The sequence below is a fragment of the Monodelphis domestica genome, chromosome 4 (genome assembly GCF_027887165.1).
Source record: "Monodelphis domestica isolate mMonDom1 chromosome 4, mMonDom1.pri, whole genome shotgun sequence".
NCBI classification, from domain to species: domain Eukaryota; kingdom Metazoa; phylum Chordata; class Mammalia; order Didelphimorphia; family Didelphidae; genus Monodelphis; species Monodelphis domestica.
Window position 1 is genome coordinate 266,311,405 of NC_077230.1, and position 22,442 is coordinate 266,333,846.

At 35.0% G+C, this 22,442-nt stretch overlaps 1 protein-coding gene across 23 annotated transcripts in view; it reads right to left on the bottom strand.

Moving 5' to 3' along the window:
• The window catches only part of CEP295 (centrosomal protein 295), a 257,489-nt gene that overhangs the window by 209,006 nt on the left and 26,041 nt on the right, over positions 1-22,442 (bottom strand). For 17 of the 23 annotated variants that reach the window (XM_056794485.1, XM_056794504.1, XM_056794502.1 and 14 more), the window contains exons 11-19: positions 18,513-18,653; positions 12,724-12,907; positions 12,325-12,492; positions 9,321-9,545; positions 6,858-6,998; positions 6,268-6,371; positions 4,148-4,375; positions 3,419-3,516; positions 1,183-3,274 (exon numbers count right to left, since the gene is read on the bottom strand). In XM_056794485.1, coding sequence (XP_056650463.1) covers positions 1,183-3,274; positions 3,419-3,516; positions 4,148-4,375; positions 6,268-6,371; positions 6,858-6,998; positions 9,321-9,545; positions 12,325-12,492; positions 12,724-12,907; positions 18,513-18,653 — 3,381 coding nt within the window. The remainder of the gene's footprint in view (positions 1-1,182; positions 3,275-3,418; positions 3,517-4,147; positions 4,376-6,267; positions 6,372-6,857; positions 6,999-9,320; positions 9,546-12,324; positions 12,493-12,723; positions 12,908-18,512; positions 18,654-22,442) is intronic. The other 6 variants (XM_056794492.1, XM_056794493.1, XM_056794503.1 and 3 more) reach the window with 4 other exon arrangements.

Below are 22,442 nucleotides of genomic sequence, written 5' to 3' on the forward strand. Positions count from 1 at the left end.
AGTATAAAAATCTGCCCATTTGGGGGCAGTTGGATGGCTCAGTAGATTGAGAGTCAGGCCTAGAGATGGGAGGTCCTAGGTTTAAATCTGGCCTCAGACACTTCGAGACACTTCCCAGCTGTGTGACCCTGGGCAAGTCACTTGACCCCCATTGCCTAGCCCTTACCATTCTTCTGCCTTGGAGCCAATACACAGTATTGATTCCAAGATGGAAGGTAAGGGTTATAAAAAAACAAACAAAAAAAGTATACCTTTTGACCCAGAAATACCACCATTAGGTTTATTTTCCAAGGTGAGCAAGGAAAAAGGAAAAGAAATTATCTAAGATATTTATAGCAGTTCTTTTTGTGGTGGCAAAGAACTAGAAATTGAGGGGATGGCCATCAATTAGGGAATGGCCAAACATGTTGTGATACATGACTGTGATGGAATACTACTGTGTCATAAGAAATGATAAGCAGGTTAATTTTTTATAAACACAGAAAGACCTACAAGAAATTATGAAGAGTGAAATGAAGGGGGCAGCTGGGTAGCTCAGTGGATTGAGAGTCAGGCCTAGAGATGGGAGGTCCTAGGTTCAAATCTGGCCTCAGACACTTCCCAGCTGTGTGACCCTGGGCAAATCACTTGACCCCCATTGCCTGGCCCTTACCACTCTTCTGCCTTGGAGCCAATACACAGTATTGACTCCAAGATGGAAGGTAAGGGTTTAAAAAAAAGAGTGAAATGAGAAGAATCAAGAGAACAATTTATACAGAAAAAAAAATGCTGTTTGAGTTATGACTTGTGAATGAGGACTCCCAGAGAAAAAATTCTAAATAGAAATGAGCAAGACATAGTTTTATATCTATCTATATCTATCTTTTTGTTAAATAATGTCATCTTTAATGGGGGAAGAGAAAAATAGAGGGAGTTACCTGGGAACAAATAAATGTAAAAAATAAAGGAGGAAACAAGAATTGCAAAAAAAAAAAAAGTATCCTTATTCTTCATATACAAATAAGAAGCCTACAGCACATTCAAGGTTATATTATTTGGTCAAGATTATTAATTCAGAAGGAATTTGCTCAAGAGCCAGGATTTAAATCTTTTGACTATGTTCACAATGTCAAACTGACATCTATTAAAAAATAAATTAGATTTCAAATAATTTAACTTAACAAATAAAACATATATTAATACCTGATTCTCATGAAAAGAATCCTTTATAGCTTCTTCATACTGCTGTAGCTGTTCTTGCAGACTATTCTGTCTTCGAAAAAGCCATTCTTCATGGGCTTTTTGTCTCCTCTCTAAAATTTCCTTTTGCAACTCCTTTGAATTCTCTTGAGCAGCTGAAAAATGCTTTGACGAAGCCAAAAGTTTATCTTGAAATGTGTGGATTGAAAGCTGGGGTGAGGAAAGTGTGTTCTGATTAGTTAAAAAAGGTTCTTGTATTCCTCCAGTATCAGATTTAGACTCAGCTTCAGGTGAAGGCAATGAACTATTTGAGTACGGAGAAAAATGTGGTTTTAAAGGAGAGAAATCAGTCTGACTAGAAGATGTACTTTCCTCCAATGCACCATGTTTGTAATTAAGGTACCGTAATAGGGATCTCTGGTCAAAGTGAAGGGTTTCCTTCTCTCTATTCAATTGTTCCTGTATTTCTTTCAAATTATCTTGCTGACACTGGCTGTCATTTAAAACAGAAACTCTATCTTGAAATACCAGGATTGTGGAATACCCTGAAGGAAGTATGTTATTACTCTTGGCTACAAAAGGATTTTGGATTTCTTCAGATTTAGAAGATGGTGGAGTAGATGAATGCTGAGGTAAGGATGGCACAGAAATTTCATTGGTCTGACTAGAAAATAATCTTTCATTCAGAATTGTCTGTTGCTGGGCACTTTCACTAATCTGAAGAGCTTTCTTCTCTCCAGCCAACTGTTCTTGGTGAAGGTTCAAATCATCTTGTTGAGAAAGAATGTGCTCTGAAGAACCCGAAAGCTTTTCCTGACACATTTGCATTATGTTAGGGATTGAAGGACATGAACTGGCTATCTGCATGCCTCCAGACTCAGTAGATGGTAGGGAAGTAAATGAATGCTGTTGTAGGAAAGGAGAGGCAGTCTGATCAGGAAATAATTTTTTCTCTAAAGCTCTCTTAGGTTGTACCAACATCTCTTCCTGGTCCTTTTGCCTATCTTTAATTACCTTCCAATTATCTTGCTGAGCTAGCATGGGTTTTGAAGAAGTCCAATATCTATCCTGAGTTGTGGAATGCCTTGAAGGAGATATAGTCTCACTCCCAGTTAAATGGAATTCCTGAATTCCTACAGATTTGGATGCAGCAGAAACTGTTGAACTAAGTGAATGCTGAGGAACCAGTGGCACTGAAGTAGTACTAAAGGACACACGACTAGAAGGTACTTTTTCTTTTCCTGAAGCTGACCTATGTAAACCCAGGCTTTCCTGGGCTTTTAGGCACAAGTACAGGGCTTTCTTTTGTTTATTCAACTGTTCCTGGATTGTGCTCAGATTACACTGTTGATGCAGGGTATCCTCAGAAGAAAATAAAAGCTTATCTGGAAATATTTGCATTAGGGAATGGCTTGAGGGAACTATGCTCTCATTCTTGATGGCAAAGGGTTCTTGGATTCTTCCAGATAATGTTACTAAAGAAGAGGACCCAGTTTGATCAGAAAGTATTCTTTCTTCCAATTCAGGCTGCTGTCTATCTACAAGCAATTCTTCTGGGATTTTCTCACTAATATGAAGAGTTTCCTTTTGTACATGTAATTGCTTTTGCATTGTTTTCAAACTATCCCTTTGAGCCAGGCTATGATCTGAAGAAATGAAACGGCCATCTTCTGAACTTATGAAATGACTTGAGGGTTGTCGAATTTGACTCTTAGCTGAAAAAAGATCTTGTATACTTCCAAATTTAGACTCAGGTGCAGCAGAAGATTCTGAAGGTTGAATTAACTGTGACCCTGAATAAGAAAGAGCACCCTGTTCAGAGAATAGCCGTTTATTGCTCTCTAATGAAAACAAGTGGGAGTCTCCTGTTATTGCAGGATAATTTGGTCGTGAATGTAGACTTGGCAATTCTGGTACTCTTGGATGGTAAGAGAGAGACTGGAATGTTAGTGTTTTTCTATCAAGTGGTTCACTATTGAGCTTGGCAAAATCAGATGAAAAGGATTTGGTTGATATGGATGGATATTTTTGTTTTAACATATTCTGAAACTCATGCAAACGTTTCCTGGCTGCATCAATGGATTGTCTGTGAAACCTGCAAAGAAATAAAATTTCTTTTGATGAGAAAAATGACCAGTATTCTAATGTACTAATCCCAACTTAAATTTTCTGGGAAATAAGAAATCTGCCATCAGTTACTATAGCAAAGAAATTTATATTGTGAAATGACTAATAATACCTCTTTTGCTGTAAAAGTTGTTGTTGGTAGTTATGAATCATTTGTTTATTCCAATCTTCTCTGGAAATTTTTAAGCCTAATGTTGGAGCATCAACAATCTAATAAAAAGAAATATTTAAAAGACAAATTTAAAATATTCTATCTTCTCTAAATATAGATACTATGTCTATTTATTTTTTTAAAAAGCATTTCCCTAATTAGAAATTAATATTAATAAAATATAACATCTACTCCTAACCTAATTAATATTGCTTAATAACTAATCCGAGTAAACTAACTAGTATTCATTAAAGGAAAGCATTTCATCAGGTGTTTCATTAGTGCCGTATCCCAGAATTATACAAATGTTTGATATCATTAATTATGATTACGTGTCTACAAGTTAAGGAATAATCTGATTCCATCAATTAAAAATTTCAATTTGTAACATTAGTGCAAATGTCTTTTTTTAAATCTTTATCTTCTGTCTTAGAATGAATATTAAGTATTCATTCTAAAGGCAGAAGAGTGATAAAGGCTAGGCAAAGGAGGTTAAGTGATTTGCCTAGGGTCACACAGAAATGTCTGAGGGCAGATTTGAACCCAGGTCCTCCCAACTGCAGGCTTGGTTCTCTATCCACTATATTACTCAGCTACCCCATAACTGTGTTCTAAAAATTTACAAAGTATTCATTGCTTTAAAAATCTTTTTCAAATATACTTGGCAATCTGAAAGAAATTTTTTTTTACTAAATGCTGAGATGCTACATAAGTTTCTTTCTTCCACTGGTCCATAAAAGGGTAAGATTTCATATATCTTGAATAAAACTGTTGAGTTCTTTCTTTCATTTTTTTCCTCTCATGTTCTAGCTGAGTCTTTCGAGCCTTTAGACAATCATTCTCCAATCTTATTTTCTGTTGTTCAATCTGTCTAATTAATTCCAGCTGCTTCTGCTTTTGTTGTTCAAGTTTCATTATCTAGGAAACAGGAAGAATAAAATTATTAGCCATAAGCTTATACCCCAAGACAGAAAGTGATGCTCATTATATCATTAAAAGATTATAAAGAGGAATTGATTTATAAACAGTAACTAAGCACTGATGTGGCTTCTGCCACTGCCAAACAAAGCTCAGAAAGAAAAAGGAACAAACAGTGCCACATATATATACCAGGACCATTATTACTGAAATAAAGAAAGGCTCATGGTGGTCCATTCGATCCTATATAACTACAAGCATAAGGTCTTCAGCTAAAGTACTATAGGTAAGCAGCAACTGATACTAGGAACCCAGCTAAACCTTTGCCATGGACAACTGCTGGGCAAAAATGGACATCCATTACAACTTCTTAGGCACCACATTCAATTCATCTATGAATTAGGCAGATTCAGTACCAGGACATCCCCTGTTGCTTTCTATGGTTCCTCAAGGGGAAGAAGATACTCAAATTGATCATTTTCTCCACAGAGAGTCATTGTTATCTAAAGACTAAGCAATGAAGCAAGCATTGGAGGGGTAAAGTAAGCTGGACAAAAAATCAAATAAATATCTCTCTAGCTATAATAATTATAGCTTTATACACATTTTAAAAAATACTTCAATTATATATTATATATGTATCTGTACTATACATTTATAAAGGTCAGATAAATAGATTAGTGGATAGAGTGGGAGTCCTGGAGTCAGGAAGACCTGAGTTCAAATCCAGCCTCAGACACTTACTTTTACTAGTTGTGTGAACCTAGGCCAATCACTCAACTTCTATTTGTCTAAATCCACTGTAGAAGGAAATGGCAAACTACTCCAGTACCTTTGCCAAGAAAACCCCATGGACAGTAGGGTCCACAGGGTCATGAAGAGTCAAACACAACAGAACAACATTTATACATGCACATACTGCCCTTTCACAATTAATATATCTTGATCTGAGATAATAAAAACCTTTATTAATATAGGCTAAAGATATATTCACTAGCTTAAAATGACTGGAATCCTTGAAATATTCTAAATATTTATTAAGATTTTTTAAAAATCTAAAGTTAATTCTCAGTTTGGTCTGAAACATTTTAACTAATAAATACATATTCTAAATGTTTTCTAAGATTAAAAAAGATAAAATTAATTCTCATTTTGGTTTGAAATATCTTGACTAATTTTCTCTTTAAAGTCAAACATTTAAAAAAAAACACACTATATATCGTATCCTCAGCAAAAGAAAATACTGAAGCAATTAAATGAAATAATTTCTAAATTTAAGCATCAGGGGGACTTTTTACTATAAAGTTCTCCATATAATAATTATTTTTTTAAATAAAAAGAAAACAAAAAGAAAAAACTTACATAAACTGTATAGAACAAAATTTACCTACTTCTCTTAGGCTTAATGCTAAAACAAATCAAAGGTAAATAAAAATAGGGGACTGAAATCTTAAATTTTTCCCCCTTCTGCAATTAAGGTAATTTTCTAAAGTTTGAAGTTAACTAAGATTGGGACATAACATAGTATATATTACAATAGCAAATCATTCACTCATTTAACAAGTGTTGATTAGGCACCTACTATCTATGAATTTAAGTTAAATGGCCTGTGTCCTTAAGGAATTTTATGCTTAGTGGAGAATGTACAAATAGTAATAATATAAAGCAATTAAGAGAGGAATGTTATGTGAGTTATACAAACTGAAGTGTGAATGAGGTTCAAAGGAAGGAGAGAGCATTTGGAGCGGGGGAGGGGAGTGGTGAGTGATAAGGGCAGATATCAGACATCACAGAGAAGAAATCTTTTAAAAAGAAACAAAGCTTAAGGCAAAATTATGGATAAATAATATTAGAATGAAAGATAAAAAAAATTAAAGGCTCATAAAAAATACCTGTTTTTGCCTCTTCATTACCGTTCTAATTGGAGTTGCCTCTTCATGAGGGTGAAGTGAAACTGACCCTTCATCTGGCTTGGAAATTTCACTTTCAGATGATTCTAAGCATTCCCAAGATAAGAAGTGGATTTGAGTTTTAAAATTCTTATACTATCAATAATACTCATCCACCAAATCTTTTTGTGATTTAGCATAGGGTTTGACAAATTCTAGATACTTAATGAATGCATGTTCCCTTTCCCTTCCTTTTCCCCATTATCCACAAATGACATATTTCATAGGTCAATATGTAATGTGTTAATTAAAAAGAATTAAGATCAATCTAAAGGGTTTTTTCTTTGTTTTGTATTGGTTTTTAAGATCCTTACCTTCTGTCTTGGATCCAAGGTTCCAAGGCAGAAGAGTGGTAAGGGCTAGGCAATGGGGATTAAGTGACTTGCCCAGGGTCACACAGCTGGGAAGTGTCTGACGCCATATTTGAACCTAGGACCTCCTGTCTCTAGGCCTGGCTCTCAATCCACTGAGTTACCCAGCTGCCCTCCAATCTAAAGTTTAAACAGGGGCCTTGGATTAAAAGAAAAAAATACCTTTTTTTTCCCCAGATAATGTAAAATTTACAAGTGGGTCTTCTTTTGGAATTTTTTCCAACTCAGTTGTGAATGTTTCACCTTCAATGCCAGTAGGTTGTTTTGTTTCACCTTCAATGTCAGTAAGTTGTTTTGTTTCACCTTCAATAGCAAATAATATTGGCTATAATAATTAATCCAATATTACGTGAGAAATAATTTGATCCAATCCTATTTTAGTAGGCTCCTGCCCATTTAAAATCAATAATTGTATCCTTATGATTAGTTCTAATCAGTATTATTTAGTCTGATGTGATTCCATAGGGATAGTGATTAGTTACTTATTGGTGGACAATAATCAAAAGCATCTTATTATAGATTATAGTTAAATAGGTTCCAAAAATAAGTCTTTCCTCTAATGGCTAACTTGTCAGCAGAGTTTGAAGGGGGCTTCCATCTAGATATCACAAGCTTCAGAGAAAAGTCTCAAGCTATATTAAGAGCCCTTCTACCCTGAATCACTTCAGCCTTATGACCCATGTCAAGCAAGCCTGAACAAGACCAAATCATATCAGTTTAGGACCTGTAACTAGAGTGCCCAAGACCTGTTACTAAGAGTAGGGGTCTTGAGGATGAAGTATAGATGGGTTGGTTCTCATGAGGCTAGGTTGTAAATGGGCTGGTTGCTATACAGTATCAAAATTTAGAGTCCAACAATGAGGTAACATGGCTTAGACTGACCAGACATAAGGGCAAGGTTGGGCACTGAAAGCTATACCCTGGAGGTGGGTGTGTGGGGTGTCCTCAGACTGTGAGGATGGTGTGAGATCCTATTTGCTGGAGGGGGCAGGTCCCTTTAATAGTTATTGGCTCAGAGCTCTGCCTCAGTTGGACAAATTTCTGGTGTTACAATTATTACTCAAGTTTATAACTGAACAAAGCCTAAAAAGATACTTTTGTACAATTTTGCACAAGGGATTCTGATTAATAAAATCTAGAGATTATTCTCTTTTTAACAGGTTCTCAAACTTAGCTGTAAACCATTTTGGGATGGGATAAGATCATGGGGCTAGCAAAGAGAGGTTGAAGCAACAGCCAAAATTATTAAGACATTTTAAAGTTTAGTATAAGCAAAATAATTCATTTTTAAAAAAGTGAACAAAGTTGAAATAAGGGGAAAAAAAAGCAAAACTAGCAGGGCAAGATCCTTCAAATGACAGTGAATGAAGTTTAACAAATATCAAATGACACTGTCATTTGGCACAATTTCCTGATATAAATCACTGCTTCACATGAATATGAGGGGTTTCAATTCAAAGTTAAACAATTTTTATATTGAAATTTAAAATACCATAAAATCAAGATTGTTTATTTTGGTATTAGTAATGTTAGTAATAAGATAGTCTTCCTTGAAAATGCTACTTTGTAAAAATGGAAAGAAAATGGGAATGGTTATAGATAATCACTTAAAATGTTCAACAATTATATTTAAATTCTATTCTTAAATTTTTAGTTGTCTCTCATCCCTAATTAATAATATCATTTCACAATAAACACATAATTAATTGGATTATGCAAAGAGAAAATTCCACCAGAGGATTTCCTAGTACTAATACAACTAATTTGGGCAAATATAATAGAGCCAGTTTAAGTAAAAACCCAAAAACAAAGTAAGAAGCACAAGTCAAAACCAAACAAACAAAAACTATCATCTCTACCTACAATTCCCAAAATATGATCCATGGTTCCCCGTCAAAATTGTTTTCACGATAACACTACCATATTATTTGTCTAAGAAAGTACTTCTCACTTTTCTAACTACATATCTGTGTAAGGATATTTTTTTCATCTACTTCAAACAAGTTTTTAACAGTCTTGCACATGGCAAGCTTTTAATAAATTTGATTTGACCACATCCTAATGTAATCTGTCTACTTTATGAGTTTCTTTTTCCTCAAGCAAAAACATTTATTAAATACTTTGTATGAGGTACTTTGCTAAGCAGTAGTGACACCAGGATGATATGACACCTTTCCTAAAAAATGTATCATCTGGGGGAAGCTAGGTGGCTCAATGGATTGAGAGCCTGGCCTAGAGATGGGAAGTCCTAGATTCAAATCTGACCTCAGACACTTCCTAGCCATGTGACCCTGGGCAAGTCTCTTAACTCCCATTGCCTAGCCCTTACCAGTCTTCTACCTTGGAACCAATGCACAGTATTGATTCCAAGATGGAAAGTAAGGGTTTAAAAAAAAAGTATAATCTAGTTGGAGATAACATACACACATGAATAACTAATATAATGTAGAAAGAATGCCATAGGATATGTACAAAGTGTCATGAAATACTAAGAAAAGATATTTACTTTTCAATGGGTTAGCCCATATCACTCTTCTGCCTTGGAACCAATACCCAGTACTGATATATAAGAACCTAAAAAAAGTTTAAGACATTAGATTAACATGAGATACTAAAGAATATTACCTTGTTCCTGTTTATGTTCTGATTTATGCAATGGCTTTTCTTCACTGGCAATTGTTCCTGTCTCAACTGTTAATGTCTCACTTTCACCATCAGCAAAAATTTTAGCCACTTCACTTTCATCTTCAGGAATGTATTTATTTGCCCACTGGGATCGCTGGCTTTGGATTTTGTCTAGTAATTTTTTAAATACAAATGTTGAAGGTACATGGTAGGTCCCCGGAGCCACTGGAAAAAAGAAAAAAAAATCTTTAACACAAAGTTAAAATCACATTACATTTATAATCTTTTACCAGCTACTGCTGCTACAAAACAATAACAGAAAAAAAGTCACCCTATACAAAAATAAATTCAAAATGGGTAAATATAGGGAATGAAATCATGAATAAATTAGGTGAACATAGAATAGTATAACTGTCAGATCTGTGGGAAAGGAAGGAACTTAAGAGCAATCAAAAGACAGAGAACATTACAAAATGTAAAATGATTTTGAATACATCCAATTAAAAATTTTTTGTACAAACAAAACCTATGTAACCAAAATTAGAAGGAAAACAACAAAGTGAGGAAAAAAATCTTTATAACTCTTTGACAAAGGTTTAATTTCCCAAATATATAAGGAACTAAGTCAAATTTACAAAAAAATTCAAGCCATTCCCCAATAGACAAATGGTCAAGAGATATGATGAAAAAGTGTTCTAAATCTTTCCTGATTAGAGAAATGCAAATTAAAACAACTCTGAGGTACCATCTCATACCTGGTGGGCTGGCCAATATGACATCAAAGGAAAGTGATAAATGTTGGAGGGGATGTGGCAAAATTGGGACCCTAATACACTGCTGGTAGAGTTGTGAACTGGTCCAATCATTCTGGAGGGCAATTTGGAACTATGCACAAAGGACTTTAAAAGACTATTTGCCCTTTGATCTAGCCATACCACTGCTGGGTTTGTACCCCAAAGAGATAAGGAAAACTACTTGTACAAAAATATTTATAGCCACACTCTGTCGTGGCAAAAAACTGAAAAATGAGGAGGTATTTATTGATTGGAGAATGGCTGAACAAATTGTGGTATGTGTCGATGATGGAATTATTATTGTGCTGTTCAGGAATGATTAACTGGAGGATTTCTATGTGACCTGGAAAGACCTCCAGGAATTGATACAGAGCAAAATGAGTAGAACCACGAGAACTCTGTACACAGAGAGTGATACATTATAGCACAACTTTTCTACTGACAGCAATGCATGACCCAGGACAATCCAGAGGAATTTATGAGAAAGAAATGTGGGAACAGAAATGCAGAAGGAAAACATGATCGATCACGTGGTTCAATAGGGATGTGAGTGGGGTTTTGATGTTAAAAGATTAATTTACTACAAAAATGAGTAACATGAAATAGGTTTTGAACAATGATACATGTATAACCCAGTGGAACTGCTTGTCATCTCTGGAAGGAGAGAGGGAAGAGAGGTGGGAAAAATCATGTAATCATGGAAAAATATTCTAAATAAATAAATTATTAAATATATATTACTGCTCTTATACTTAATTGGGAAACTGTTTTTGTTCTTCTCAAATTTCTTTTTTTACTACCAGTTTACACTGCAAAGTTAACATATTAAAGGTGATTTTTGACCAGTGATTGTTCAACTTCATTACTTTACAATGTACCAGAATACTTTGGCTAAGATCAATGTGAAAATTTAATCTTTGAACACTATCCATTAAATAGTTCTACAGAATACATCTACAGCACATATAATTAGGAAGCCAGGTGGCTCAGTAGGTAGAACACTGTAGTCAAGAAGATCTGAGTACAAATCCAGCCCGACTCTTCTCTCTGTGATCTTGGGCAAGTCACGTAACTTCTGTCTACCTTGGTTTCCTTAACTATAAAATGGGGGTAATAATAGCAACCACCTCCAACAGCAGTTTTGAAAATAAAATATCTGTGTAAAGCACTTTGCACACTTTGGGATGCTATACAAATGCTAGGTTATGTTATTATTATATTCTACAACATACTAGTGTTCCTGGTGGATTACAAAAGATATATTTCATTCCATTTTTTCTTAAGTTAAAAGAGAACTCAATCATACTTGAAGAATTTATTGAAATTTAAGTTAATCCTGAAATCTATGTAATGTCAAAATTTTTTGGAAAAATTAAATAAGCTCCTAGAGACACTATGCTAGCTAATGGGAATAAAAATAAAAGTCCTTGTTATCAAGAACTTGGATAGTTTTACAGATAACATGTATGCATGTATGTATTTATGCATATAGTCTTTATATTTCTCTTTGCAGCATATACACAGAGACACTGATATATAAATATATGCAGAAAAAAAGCCAGTAACAGAGCAGTAGTTGTTGCATAGGCTCCAGAGCAGAGCAATCAGGAAGCTTTCATGAAGACGGCAGTAGCTGAGCACAAGATGGCAAAGTACAAAGGAATAGAAATTGGATGTGGAAAACACAGTGTGTGAAGAAGAGCAAGGCTAGTTTGGCAAAACCACAGAGAGAGGTAAGGGAGTAATGCATAATGAGTCTAGACAAATAGTCTGTGGCCAGGTTGTGAAGGATTTTAAAAGACGAGCAGAAAGGATTATACCTTGTCTTACGAGTAGGAGTAGGTGAGTGGTATGATTAAATCTGAATTTTAGAAAAATCACTTTGGCAACTGTAAGAATGATGGACTAAAGTGGACAGAGATCTGAAGCAGGGAAGATTTGATTAGCAGGGCTTTCTAAAAGTCCAGATCAGAAGTGATGTGGGCCAGAATGGTAGAGGGTAAAGGGCATGAATTTGAGAGCTGATGTTGAAGCAAAAAGAACAAGAGTTAGTAAATGACTAAGATATGCCTTAAATATGGGAATGTCTTAATCAATGGACAGGTTTAAAAACTAAATGCTAAAAATTATGATCTGTTCATCTTATAGCATTTTTAAAAAATGATAAAATTGTGCATATGCAAAATGAACCCAGTTTCAGAGATTCTTACTCTCTGTTTCTGTGAAAAGTGGAGTTTTTTCTTCCATTCTCTCTTGGTTCTCAATCTCAGACATGTAGTCTTGTTCCATTGATAGATCCAGTTCTCCATCCTGGATGTGTTCAGTGGCAACTGGCAAAGGCTCTGGCTCTAGTTTCAAAATTAGGTCTCCTTTCACCTCTTAAAAAAAGAAATGCTGTCAGAAGTTTCTATCCCAATATTATGAAAACCCACAAGATTAAAGGCCTCCAAAGAACAACTTAACTTTCCCCTCCCAGCATCTTACAAGTTGATACTGTATTTAAAAAAACTGACAAAACCCTTTTGATGCAAGAAATCTACCTTATTAACATTAGGCTATGCCATTTTTTGGCTTTTAGTATGTTTATTAATACATTAAAAAATGTTTACTCCTATCCTCGTTGTACATATCTTCAAAGGCAAACTCCAATTCCCTCTGCCAGTCCTCTTTAATTGCCATGCGTTTGTATGGCAGCTCAACCACCTGCGGTGGCATCTGAGCCACATTCTGTCTCCTGCGAACCAAGTCTTCTTGTTGCAGCTGTTCTAGTTCTTTCATTATTTTCTCTTGGCTCTACAAATAAAAAGCAAATTAATTAGGATTCACTTACTTAAAATAGTAACAGTAAGACTGTTCACTTTGTTAGCCTTTAGGGTTCACTACTTATACCTTAGTCTCACCGTAGTATATAACCTGACTTTCTCTAGAATACTTCTGGGCTTTTTATAATTGACTTATTACTTTTGGTATTGTAAAAAGGAATTCTTTATTCCTATTTTAATTTAATGGAGGACCTGGAGGTCCTCTTACCATAGAGATGTGTCGGGATTAACCAGCCCACAGGGACAGGAAGGAAAAACCACAGAGACAGGAAGCAAGGTAGGAAATGGGTTTAAAAGGAGCAAGCATCACAGAGTGAAAGGAACAGAACCAGGAGAACATTATACACAGAGACTGATACACTGTGGTACAATTGAATGTAATGGACTTCTATACTAGCAGCAAGGCAATGATCCAGGACAATTCTGAGGGACTTATGAGAAAGAATGCTATCCACCACATCCAGAGAAAGAACTGTGGGAGTAGAAACACAGAAGAAAAACAACTGCTTGATCAAATGGGTTGATGGGGATATAATTGGGAATAAAGACTCTAAATGATCACCCTAGTGCAAATATCAATATGGAACTAGGTCTTGAGCAATGACACATGTAAAACTCAGTGGAATTGCGTGTCAGCTATGTGAGGGGGTTGGGGGGAAAGGAGGAAAAGAACATAAATCTTGTAACCATGAAAAATATTCTAAATTAATTATTTAAATAAAGATTTCAAAAAAAAATAATAAAAGGAGTGAGCATCAGTTGATCAGTCTATCAGTTGCTGACAGTTAGGGCTGGCAATTGCAGGGTAGTTGGCTTCTAGGCATGAGTTGATCATTGGGGGTTGGTTGCTGATGGTGTGGGTTAGTGATTAGTTGGTTGTTATTAGTGGTATAGGCAGTTTTAGGGAGTAATAATAGGTAGTTATAGGATAACTAGTATAGACATTAGGCAATTTTCTTTCTCTACCTCTTTCCTATATTTCTCTTAAATGGAACATATTAAATATAATACAACTATTAAACTTTTCCTAAAACTTTTCACATTCATAATGTGAAATATGAAATGTATTTATTCTACTGATGACTGCAGGGTCTTAAAAGCTGTTTGCCCCCACATGAATGGGGTCCCAAATGCTATTCTATTTGAGTATTATCTGTTTAGTAAGGGTAAAAGGAGATAAATGAGAAAACACTTTTTAAAATATGGAAGTATACAAATGCAATTACTTTCCATAACACTTGTGTCCCTCTCTATTACAGTAAGTGGTTACTTTTTAGTGTTAGTGTGGCTGCTTAGAACATCTTCAATTTTCTATTCTAATTTGCTATGTCTTCATTTACTGAGGCCCAGGAAACAAGATAATGAAGCTAATTACAATATTGTGATAAATACATTTTTCTGAATGACGGCAAAAAATATAGTGCTTGATCTATATATAATTTGTTTTGGGGTTTTTTGGACTATAAATATAGAGTATTTTTGCTTACTTCTAGATTCTTGATTAGGCTTTAGGCAATAAAGTCTTCAATTAAGCCAAGTCCCAAGTATGTAAAGTATTATTATTGTTGTTTTGCCATTGAACCACCAAAACAGTACTATTTTTTTAAAATTATATTTTATTTGATCATTTCCAAGCATTATTCATTAAAGACATAGATCATTTTCTTTTCCTCCCCCCACTCCCCCATAGCCGACGCGTAAATCCAATGGGCATTACATGTTTTCTTGATTTGAACCCATTGCTATGTTGATAGTATTTGCATTAGAGTGTTCATTTAGAGTCTCTCCTCTGTCATGTCCCCTCAACCGCTATATTCAGGCAGTTGCTTTTCCTCAGTGTTTCCACTCCCATAGTTTATCCTTTGCTTATGAATAGTGTTTTTTTCTCCTAGATCCCTGCAAATTGTTCAGGGACATTACACCACCATTTATGGAGAAGTCCATTACGTTCGATTATACCACAGTGTATTATTAGTCTCTGTGTACAATGTTCTCCTGGTTCTGCTCCTCTCGCTCTGCATCACTTCCTGGAGGTTGTTCCAGTCTCCATGGAACTCCTCCACTTTATTATTCCTTTTAGCACAATAGTATTCCATCACCAACATATACCACAATTTGTTCAGCCATTCCCCAATTGATGGGCATCCCCTCGTTTTCCAGTTTTTGGCCACCACAAAGAGCGCAGCTATGAATATTTTTGTACAAGTCTTTTTGTCCATTATCTCTTTGGGGTACAGACCCAGCAGTGCTATGGTTGGATCAAAGGGTAGATATTCTTTTGTCGCCCTTTGGGCATAGTTCCAAATTGCCCTCCAGAATGGTTGGATCAGTTCACAACTCCACCAGCAATGAATTAATGTCCCTACTTTGCCACATCCCCTCCAGCATTCATTACTTTCCTTTGCTGTCATGTTAGCCAATCTGCTAGGTGTGAGGTGATACCTCAGAGTAAAACAGTACTATTCTTGAATATATTTGCCAGATTTGCCTAAACACAAAGGATAAAAATATTCTTCTACTACTTCTACTACCATAGGTAAGTGTGAGAAGATATAGCATTGAAGAAAAAGCATAGATTTTGAAAAATATAGTTCCAGATTAATTCTAATCTCCTTTTCCTTTTCATTACTTAATTTTTTTCAGAGCTACTGGGACCCCAATGACTATCTAGTATAATCTGATTTCAAAAAAGAACCCCCATTACAATGTCAACCAAGTAGGCATCTAGCCTCTCCCTACAGACCTCCAATGAGGGAGAATCCACCATCTACATTTAGATAGCTCTAAATATTAGGAAGTTCTCTCTGACATGAAGACTAAATTTGCATCTTTGCAACTTTCATGAACTTCCACTTCCTGGAGAGGAAAGAAGAGAGAACTTCGATTGTCTTTCCCATGGAAAAATATTATATATGATGGAACTAATTCATAACATAAGAAATAGTCTTCTAATTGTAGAAATGACCACCATTAATAACAATATTTCCTGAGAAAATATACAGTTTCAACTTGTCATGCCAGAAATAAATTTTGTTCTACCAATAGCCCTGACAGGCAGCTAGGTAGCATAGTAAATAGAGTGCCATGCCTGGAATCAAAAAGATTCATCTCCCTGAGTTCAAATCCAGCCATCCTAAGTAATGTTGTTTGTTGATTTAACAGTTTGCCTCAGTTTCCTGATCTATAAAATGAGCTGGAGAAGAAAACAGCAAACTATTCCAGTACCTTTGCTAAGAAAGCCCAAATGGGGCCAAGAAGAATCAAACATGACTGAAAAAACACTAAACAATAGCAATAGTCCTGATGTCATCGACTTTCCTTGTTCTAAGTCATTGAAGATGGAATCAAGCAAAATGGGTTCGGAGGTGAAAAGTAGCTGGTACAGAGGCTGAGCAATAAAGAGAGGGGCAGAAATGTATTGGATAGTAAGGAACACTAGAGGCTGGGAAAGGAAGGAATTCCCAAAGGAAGGCAAAATTCTCATAATGCCCAACTGCATTGGAAATTCACGTATAAGGGGCATGTAAAAATTAGGAGCTACAAAAATAATAAAATGCTTTTCTAAAACATTTTTTATGTTTGTTTTTTTAAATTCTTACCTTTTTACCTTTGTTTTGTTTTTTAAGACCCCTACCTTCTGTCTTGGAATCAGTATTTTGTATTGAATTCCAAGGCAGAAGAGCGGTAAGGGCTGGGCAATGGGGGTTAAGTGACTTTCCCTGTTACACAGCTATGAAGTGTCTAAAGTCAGATTTGAACCTAGGCCCTCCTGTCTCTAGGCCTGGCTCTCAGCCACTGAGCTTCCCAACTGCCCCTTTTTATGGTTTTTTTTTTTTAAGAAAGATTATTGTTTTTTAAATATTGATTTTGTGTAGTTTGTCTTATAATTTACACTTAGTATTTATTTTTTTGTATCATGCCTTAAAAAGAGGGTCAGATGATTCAATTTATTTTAATTTGCTAAAAACTCATCTTCTCTAGTAAAATATTTAAAGGCAAATAACTTTGAAGGTAATTCAATTATTTGTTTATGAATGATTTTAAAATTTCTGATCTGTTAATTTTATGTGGTATATAATTTTTAAATTACTGAATGGATACAGGAGGCAGAGAAAAATCATCTATTTTAAATGGCATTTCATTAACTCATAAAAAGATTTAGATGTAAAAATTAAAATTAAATCTTAATAATAAAATGTTATATTTTAAGGGATTTATTAATAATCATTAGAAATAAAGGAACAAAAGGGATACAAAATAAAGACCATGTGCTCATGGCTGATCAGCTTATTGAAAATCCCACTCACCACCATCGAGGCAAGATGCCAAACAAGGGGCAGGATCCTCCACATCCCCACCTAATATCTCCTTTCTACAGGAAGTCAGTGGGATCCTGGGAAATGTTCTTTTTTTTTAGGGTAATAGATTTTCATTATACAAAGAGATTTGACAGTTAAGCACATTCAGTGATAACTACTAAGTTTCAGAAATAACATAAATCACCTAGTTATAGTTTACTACCAGACTATAATATAACAAAACTAAATCTTTAAAGGAGAAGACAAAAATCAAGAAGAATAAAAAGTAAAGGGGGAAGTTAAGTAGTTCAGTGGATAGAGAGCCAGGTCAAGAGACAAGAGGTCCTGGGTTCAAGTCTGGCCTCAGATACTTCCCAGCTATATGACCCTGGGCAAGTCACTTAACCCCAATTGCGTAGTCCTTACTGCTCTTAAGCCTTGGAACCAATCCATAGTATTGATTCTAAGATAGAAGGCAAGGGTTAAAAAAAGAATAAAAAGTGAATTTCCCAAAACTAGGCATTCCATATTTCCATCAAAATGGAGTGGAAATGCCCCCTCAATGGAGGCCTTCAAGGAAAGATTAGATAGTTCTACCTATTAGAAAAGGAATTCTTTTTAGGTATAAATTAAGAATAGATGGTCACTGCCTTCCAACTGTGCCATTGTGTGATGCACATAGAGCTTTTAATAAAGTTTTAAATATACCAAAAATATAAAAATAATACATTTCTAAAGAAATTACCTAAAGCACTCAAATACATTATTAAAAACTAAAATCCATAAAACAATCAAGACTATCAAAAATACTCATTATTTCTAAGCCTATAATTTTTAATGACCAGCACTCACATAATAACATATTAGCAAGGAAATTATTTTAAATCCTCTAAAATCCTAAAACTAGTTTTTGCACGTCTAGCATTACTTATAAAAGTATTATCAAATACTGTCAGATAAATCAGAGAACAACAGTAATACAAAGAATTAGCTCTTCCATTCTCCTTTTTTTAAAGTGTTCTCAATTAACTTGTCTCTTATAACCTAAGGGTTTTTTTTGGTATATATGACAAAATTTAACTTTATGATAGTCTCCATTAGTAAAAAATATATATGGAGCACCAGAAGCAAACTGCAATCAGAGGAAGTAAAAAATGGAACTTCTATAATATCCTCCATCCTTAATTTCAACCCATTTATTATCTATTTTACTGTGTTAAGTATTTCTATTAATGGAATTTACATTTACCAGTAGGGAAAAAAAGTTGTTTTGCTTACTTTAGCCATATGAACTTTTCTCATGGCATGAACTCCCCGTATGTGAGCCTTTTCAAGCTGTTCTCGCCTTTCTTGTATAGCTTCTTTCTGTAGTTCCTCCATCCTCTTTGTTTCCTCTTCAGCAGCTAAATGTGGATCTGGCTAGCAGTCAACCAATCATTTTATACAAAATACAAACACACATACACACACAAAATTAATGTTTTTCTTTAAATTGTTATAAAATGAGGGTAAAAATGATCATATATATGTATTAAGAGCACATAATTGCAATAAAAAGTCATATTAACAAAAACTTTTGTCCACCAGTAAATTTACCCCCAACAGCTTAGTAAGCCTCAAGGATTTTGAATAACCTTACAGTCTTCTGATTCTGATAAGTAATAGGGAAAATCAGAAACAGTAACCATGGTGCTCAAGACTATGGTTCAAATAGTTCAGGAAGAGGTTCCATCATACCTCCTGCAACTCTCATTACCAAAAACCTTCAGTGAGATACTGCATCTTACAGTTTTAGATATCCTGCAATTAATTGAGGGGTACCAACTATACCTGATAGCCAAATTTTAGCAAGAAAAACAACTAAACAATTGTCAAACCAAAACTAGACTAGGGTATCTGGAGAATTTTATCTCACAACTGACTGAAACTATTTCCAAACAAAACAAGATTATAGCTATGTTTGTCAAATCTACCTCCACTACTGTTTCTACCACCGCTACAAAGACAGCCACTGCTTCCCTCAATTCTAGTAAGACCACTAAACCTAAAAGCCAGAAAAAAGATAATACCATATTCCCTCCAAGAGAAATGCCAATGTTCAATACAAGAAAAGAATTAGTTACTATAAGGCACCACAGACCATTTACCCCACAAGATATGGGATTTAAGCAAGGCACCCCTTCCTTTGAGATCCTTTGATCACACAGCAGTGATCAAAAAGGTGGAAAATATCTGTAAGCAGTTCAATCCAACCTGGATTGATTTTAATATTATTGGATAAACTATTAATGAAGAAGGAAAAAGATAAAGTTATTAATACCACTAACAAGGCTTGGGGCACAATTCACTCGGCCTCAGAATGACCCTCACTGGGACTGGAACAATCCTGATGACTATGAAAGATTATGCAAGGCTAGGGAGGCAGTTTTTATGGCAATGAGGGTGTATTCAGATAGATCAGGAACCTGAAATAAATTTGAAAAATTGAAGCAGGAAACAGGAGAAAATTCGTCAAAATTTATGGACAGGCTGATAGAATTAGGAGACTAATAGACAGATTTAGATCTAAAAAGAGAGGTATCAGACACCTGAGAAAACAATTTGTAAAGAAGTGTTGCCAAGTAGTAAAGAACTGTTTCAAAACAAATTGTCCAAATTAGATTAACATGGATTTAGATAATGAAAAGAGTGGCAATGTATGTTTATAATGGGCATAATGAAAGGAAAGATGACAAGGATGATAGTGAAATTGTAGAGGCATTAAGAAAGGAGATAAAAAATTAAAAGGAAAAATTTGCTGCCTGATTTACATCCTAGAGATACAATTTACATAAAGAACTTTCAGCACAATGGAGACAACTCAGTCGGCCTGGGAAGATTCATTCCAAGTACTTTTAACAACCCCTACAGCAATCAAGATAGCAGAAAAAGTATCATGGATTCATTGTTTGCATGTGAAGAGAGTACCTTCCCTTGAAATTGATAATCAACAATGAGACTACACTGGACTACTACAATTTGACAAAAGGACGTTATTTTTAAGAACAGTGAACTTATAGTTTGAATTTTAAAAGTTGGAAAATAGAATAAGTAATCAATAAGTAAGTGCATATGTATGGTATAGGCTTTGAGATTATAGAATGGTGCAAAGGGTTATAAGTATTGATCAATATCCACCTCAGGGAGATATTATATACACCTCAGGGAGAATATTATATCCATCTCAGGGGAGATATTATATGTATATAATGTTCTTAAAGATTTTTGTATATAGTAACTAACTATAAGGTGAATTTGAATTAAATATCTTTAGGTTTTTTTTCTGTATAGTTAGAATTGTGTTATCCTGAAACTATAAATAATTTGAATTTTATGTAATTTGTGACTTGCATGTTATAAGATCTTTCTCTCTCTCTTTCTTTTTTTACTTCTTCCTGTTTCAAATATAGAGTATAGAATAGTTTAGTTTGTAAGATCCATTGGGGAAAAAAGACTTCCCAAAGGATCTCACGGGGGAATATTGTTATAAGGAGTTTTCTTCATTTCACTGTTTGATTAAGAGGCTAGAGAGCAGGGTTTCTAAGTAGATCAGAACTGACAGGTTCAGTGAGACAGTAAGCCAGAGCTGAAGATTCTATTACCAAAGAGACCAGGACCTGAGAAGAGGAAAGTGCCCTCTGACAGGAAGTTGGGGGGGGGGGGGGGGGAATAGTTGGTCAGTGAGGTGATAAGGACGCCTTTTGCCTCTGGGATCTCTAGAGCAGAAGATCTGTCCCTGAGACAGGGATCTGATGGCAGTTGGCTACTGACAATTAGACTATTATAGAAAACTGATTGAAGGAGTGAGTGGTGGCTTTCTATTGTTTTAGGGAGGTAGGTAGTGAATAATTTATAGATAGAGTAGATTAGGCCTGGTGTGCCAGGTAGAAGAACCTGTCCTAAGAAGACAGAGCTAGTTTAGAAAATTAGAGGTAGTATTAGGAATTTTAGTTATTGTAAGAGCAGCATGCAAAGGTAAGGATGGAACGTTGGAAGAAGACATGATGGACAAAGACAGTAAGAATATTACATTTAAAACTAAAAGAAAAAGTAGTTTTCCATCAATCAATCAATAGGCACAACAAAATAAAATGAATAATTCTGGGACCTATTAGCAATAAGTAGTTCACTTGCTGTACTTTCATCTCTATTAACACTTGCTTCAAAATTTTAAGTAGAAAAGGTGGTAGTAGTACTAGTAGCACTAGTAATCTTAGAAATTTGTTTTATTTGAAGGTTCTGAAAAATTGAACATAAAAAACAATTACAAAACTAAAGGCATTTTCTATTTAAAACTAACCATATAGAGAAAAATAGTTTTGCATTTTAATAAGCTACACTGTAGCTTAAGAGAACTTAAAATTGGTCTATCTAAAATAACTATTCCTGGAAGAAACTTAAAGGATAGAAGTATGATTTTTAAAAAAAAATCACCAGTACCTTCTAAATGTAAGCAATGCCTTCCATTTTATTTCTATTCATTTGAAAGCTCCTATACACAAGCAGTTCATCATAACAGAAAGAATATTGCATTTAGAATCAGAAGATCAAAAGGTTGCTACTTATTTAAATATGTGATCATGAGCTAATAAATTCCCTTGCTAGGCATCAATTTTCCTTTATGTAAAATGAAGTTCTAGATGCCATCTAATACCCTTCTAGTTCTTAATCTATGACCCTAAAACAGAGGTCCCCAAACTGCGGCCCCGAGACCACGTAACTGGCACCTACTGCACTTTCATAAGGTGGTCAATGAGAGGAGCACTGTATGTGGTGGCGCCGCAAAGTGCGACATCACTCATGTACAGTACTACTTTTCAGTGCTATAATTCTTTGCGTGGTCTTAGAATGAGGCGTTGCACAAAGGATTATGTGGCTGCATAATGAAAGACATCAGCATGGTGAGCAGTGATCTAGGGGAGGGGATTTTGTACTGTTTATACTGCTGCCCAGTTAGGGATAGGGTTAGGGTTAGGTTTTTATAGTCCAGCCCTCCAACGGTCTGAGAGACAGTGAACTGGTCCCTGTGTAAAAAGTTTGGGGACCCCTGCCCTAAGACATATCTTTTAGTAAAGGGATGTTCATTATTTTATCAGTAATACTTCTAGCATTACCAATAATAAAGATTCAAAATAAAAAACCTTTTCTTAAAATGAATTCATAAAAACA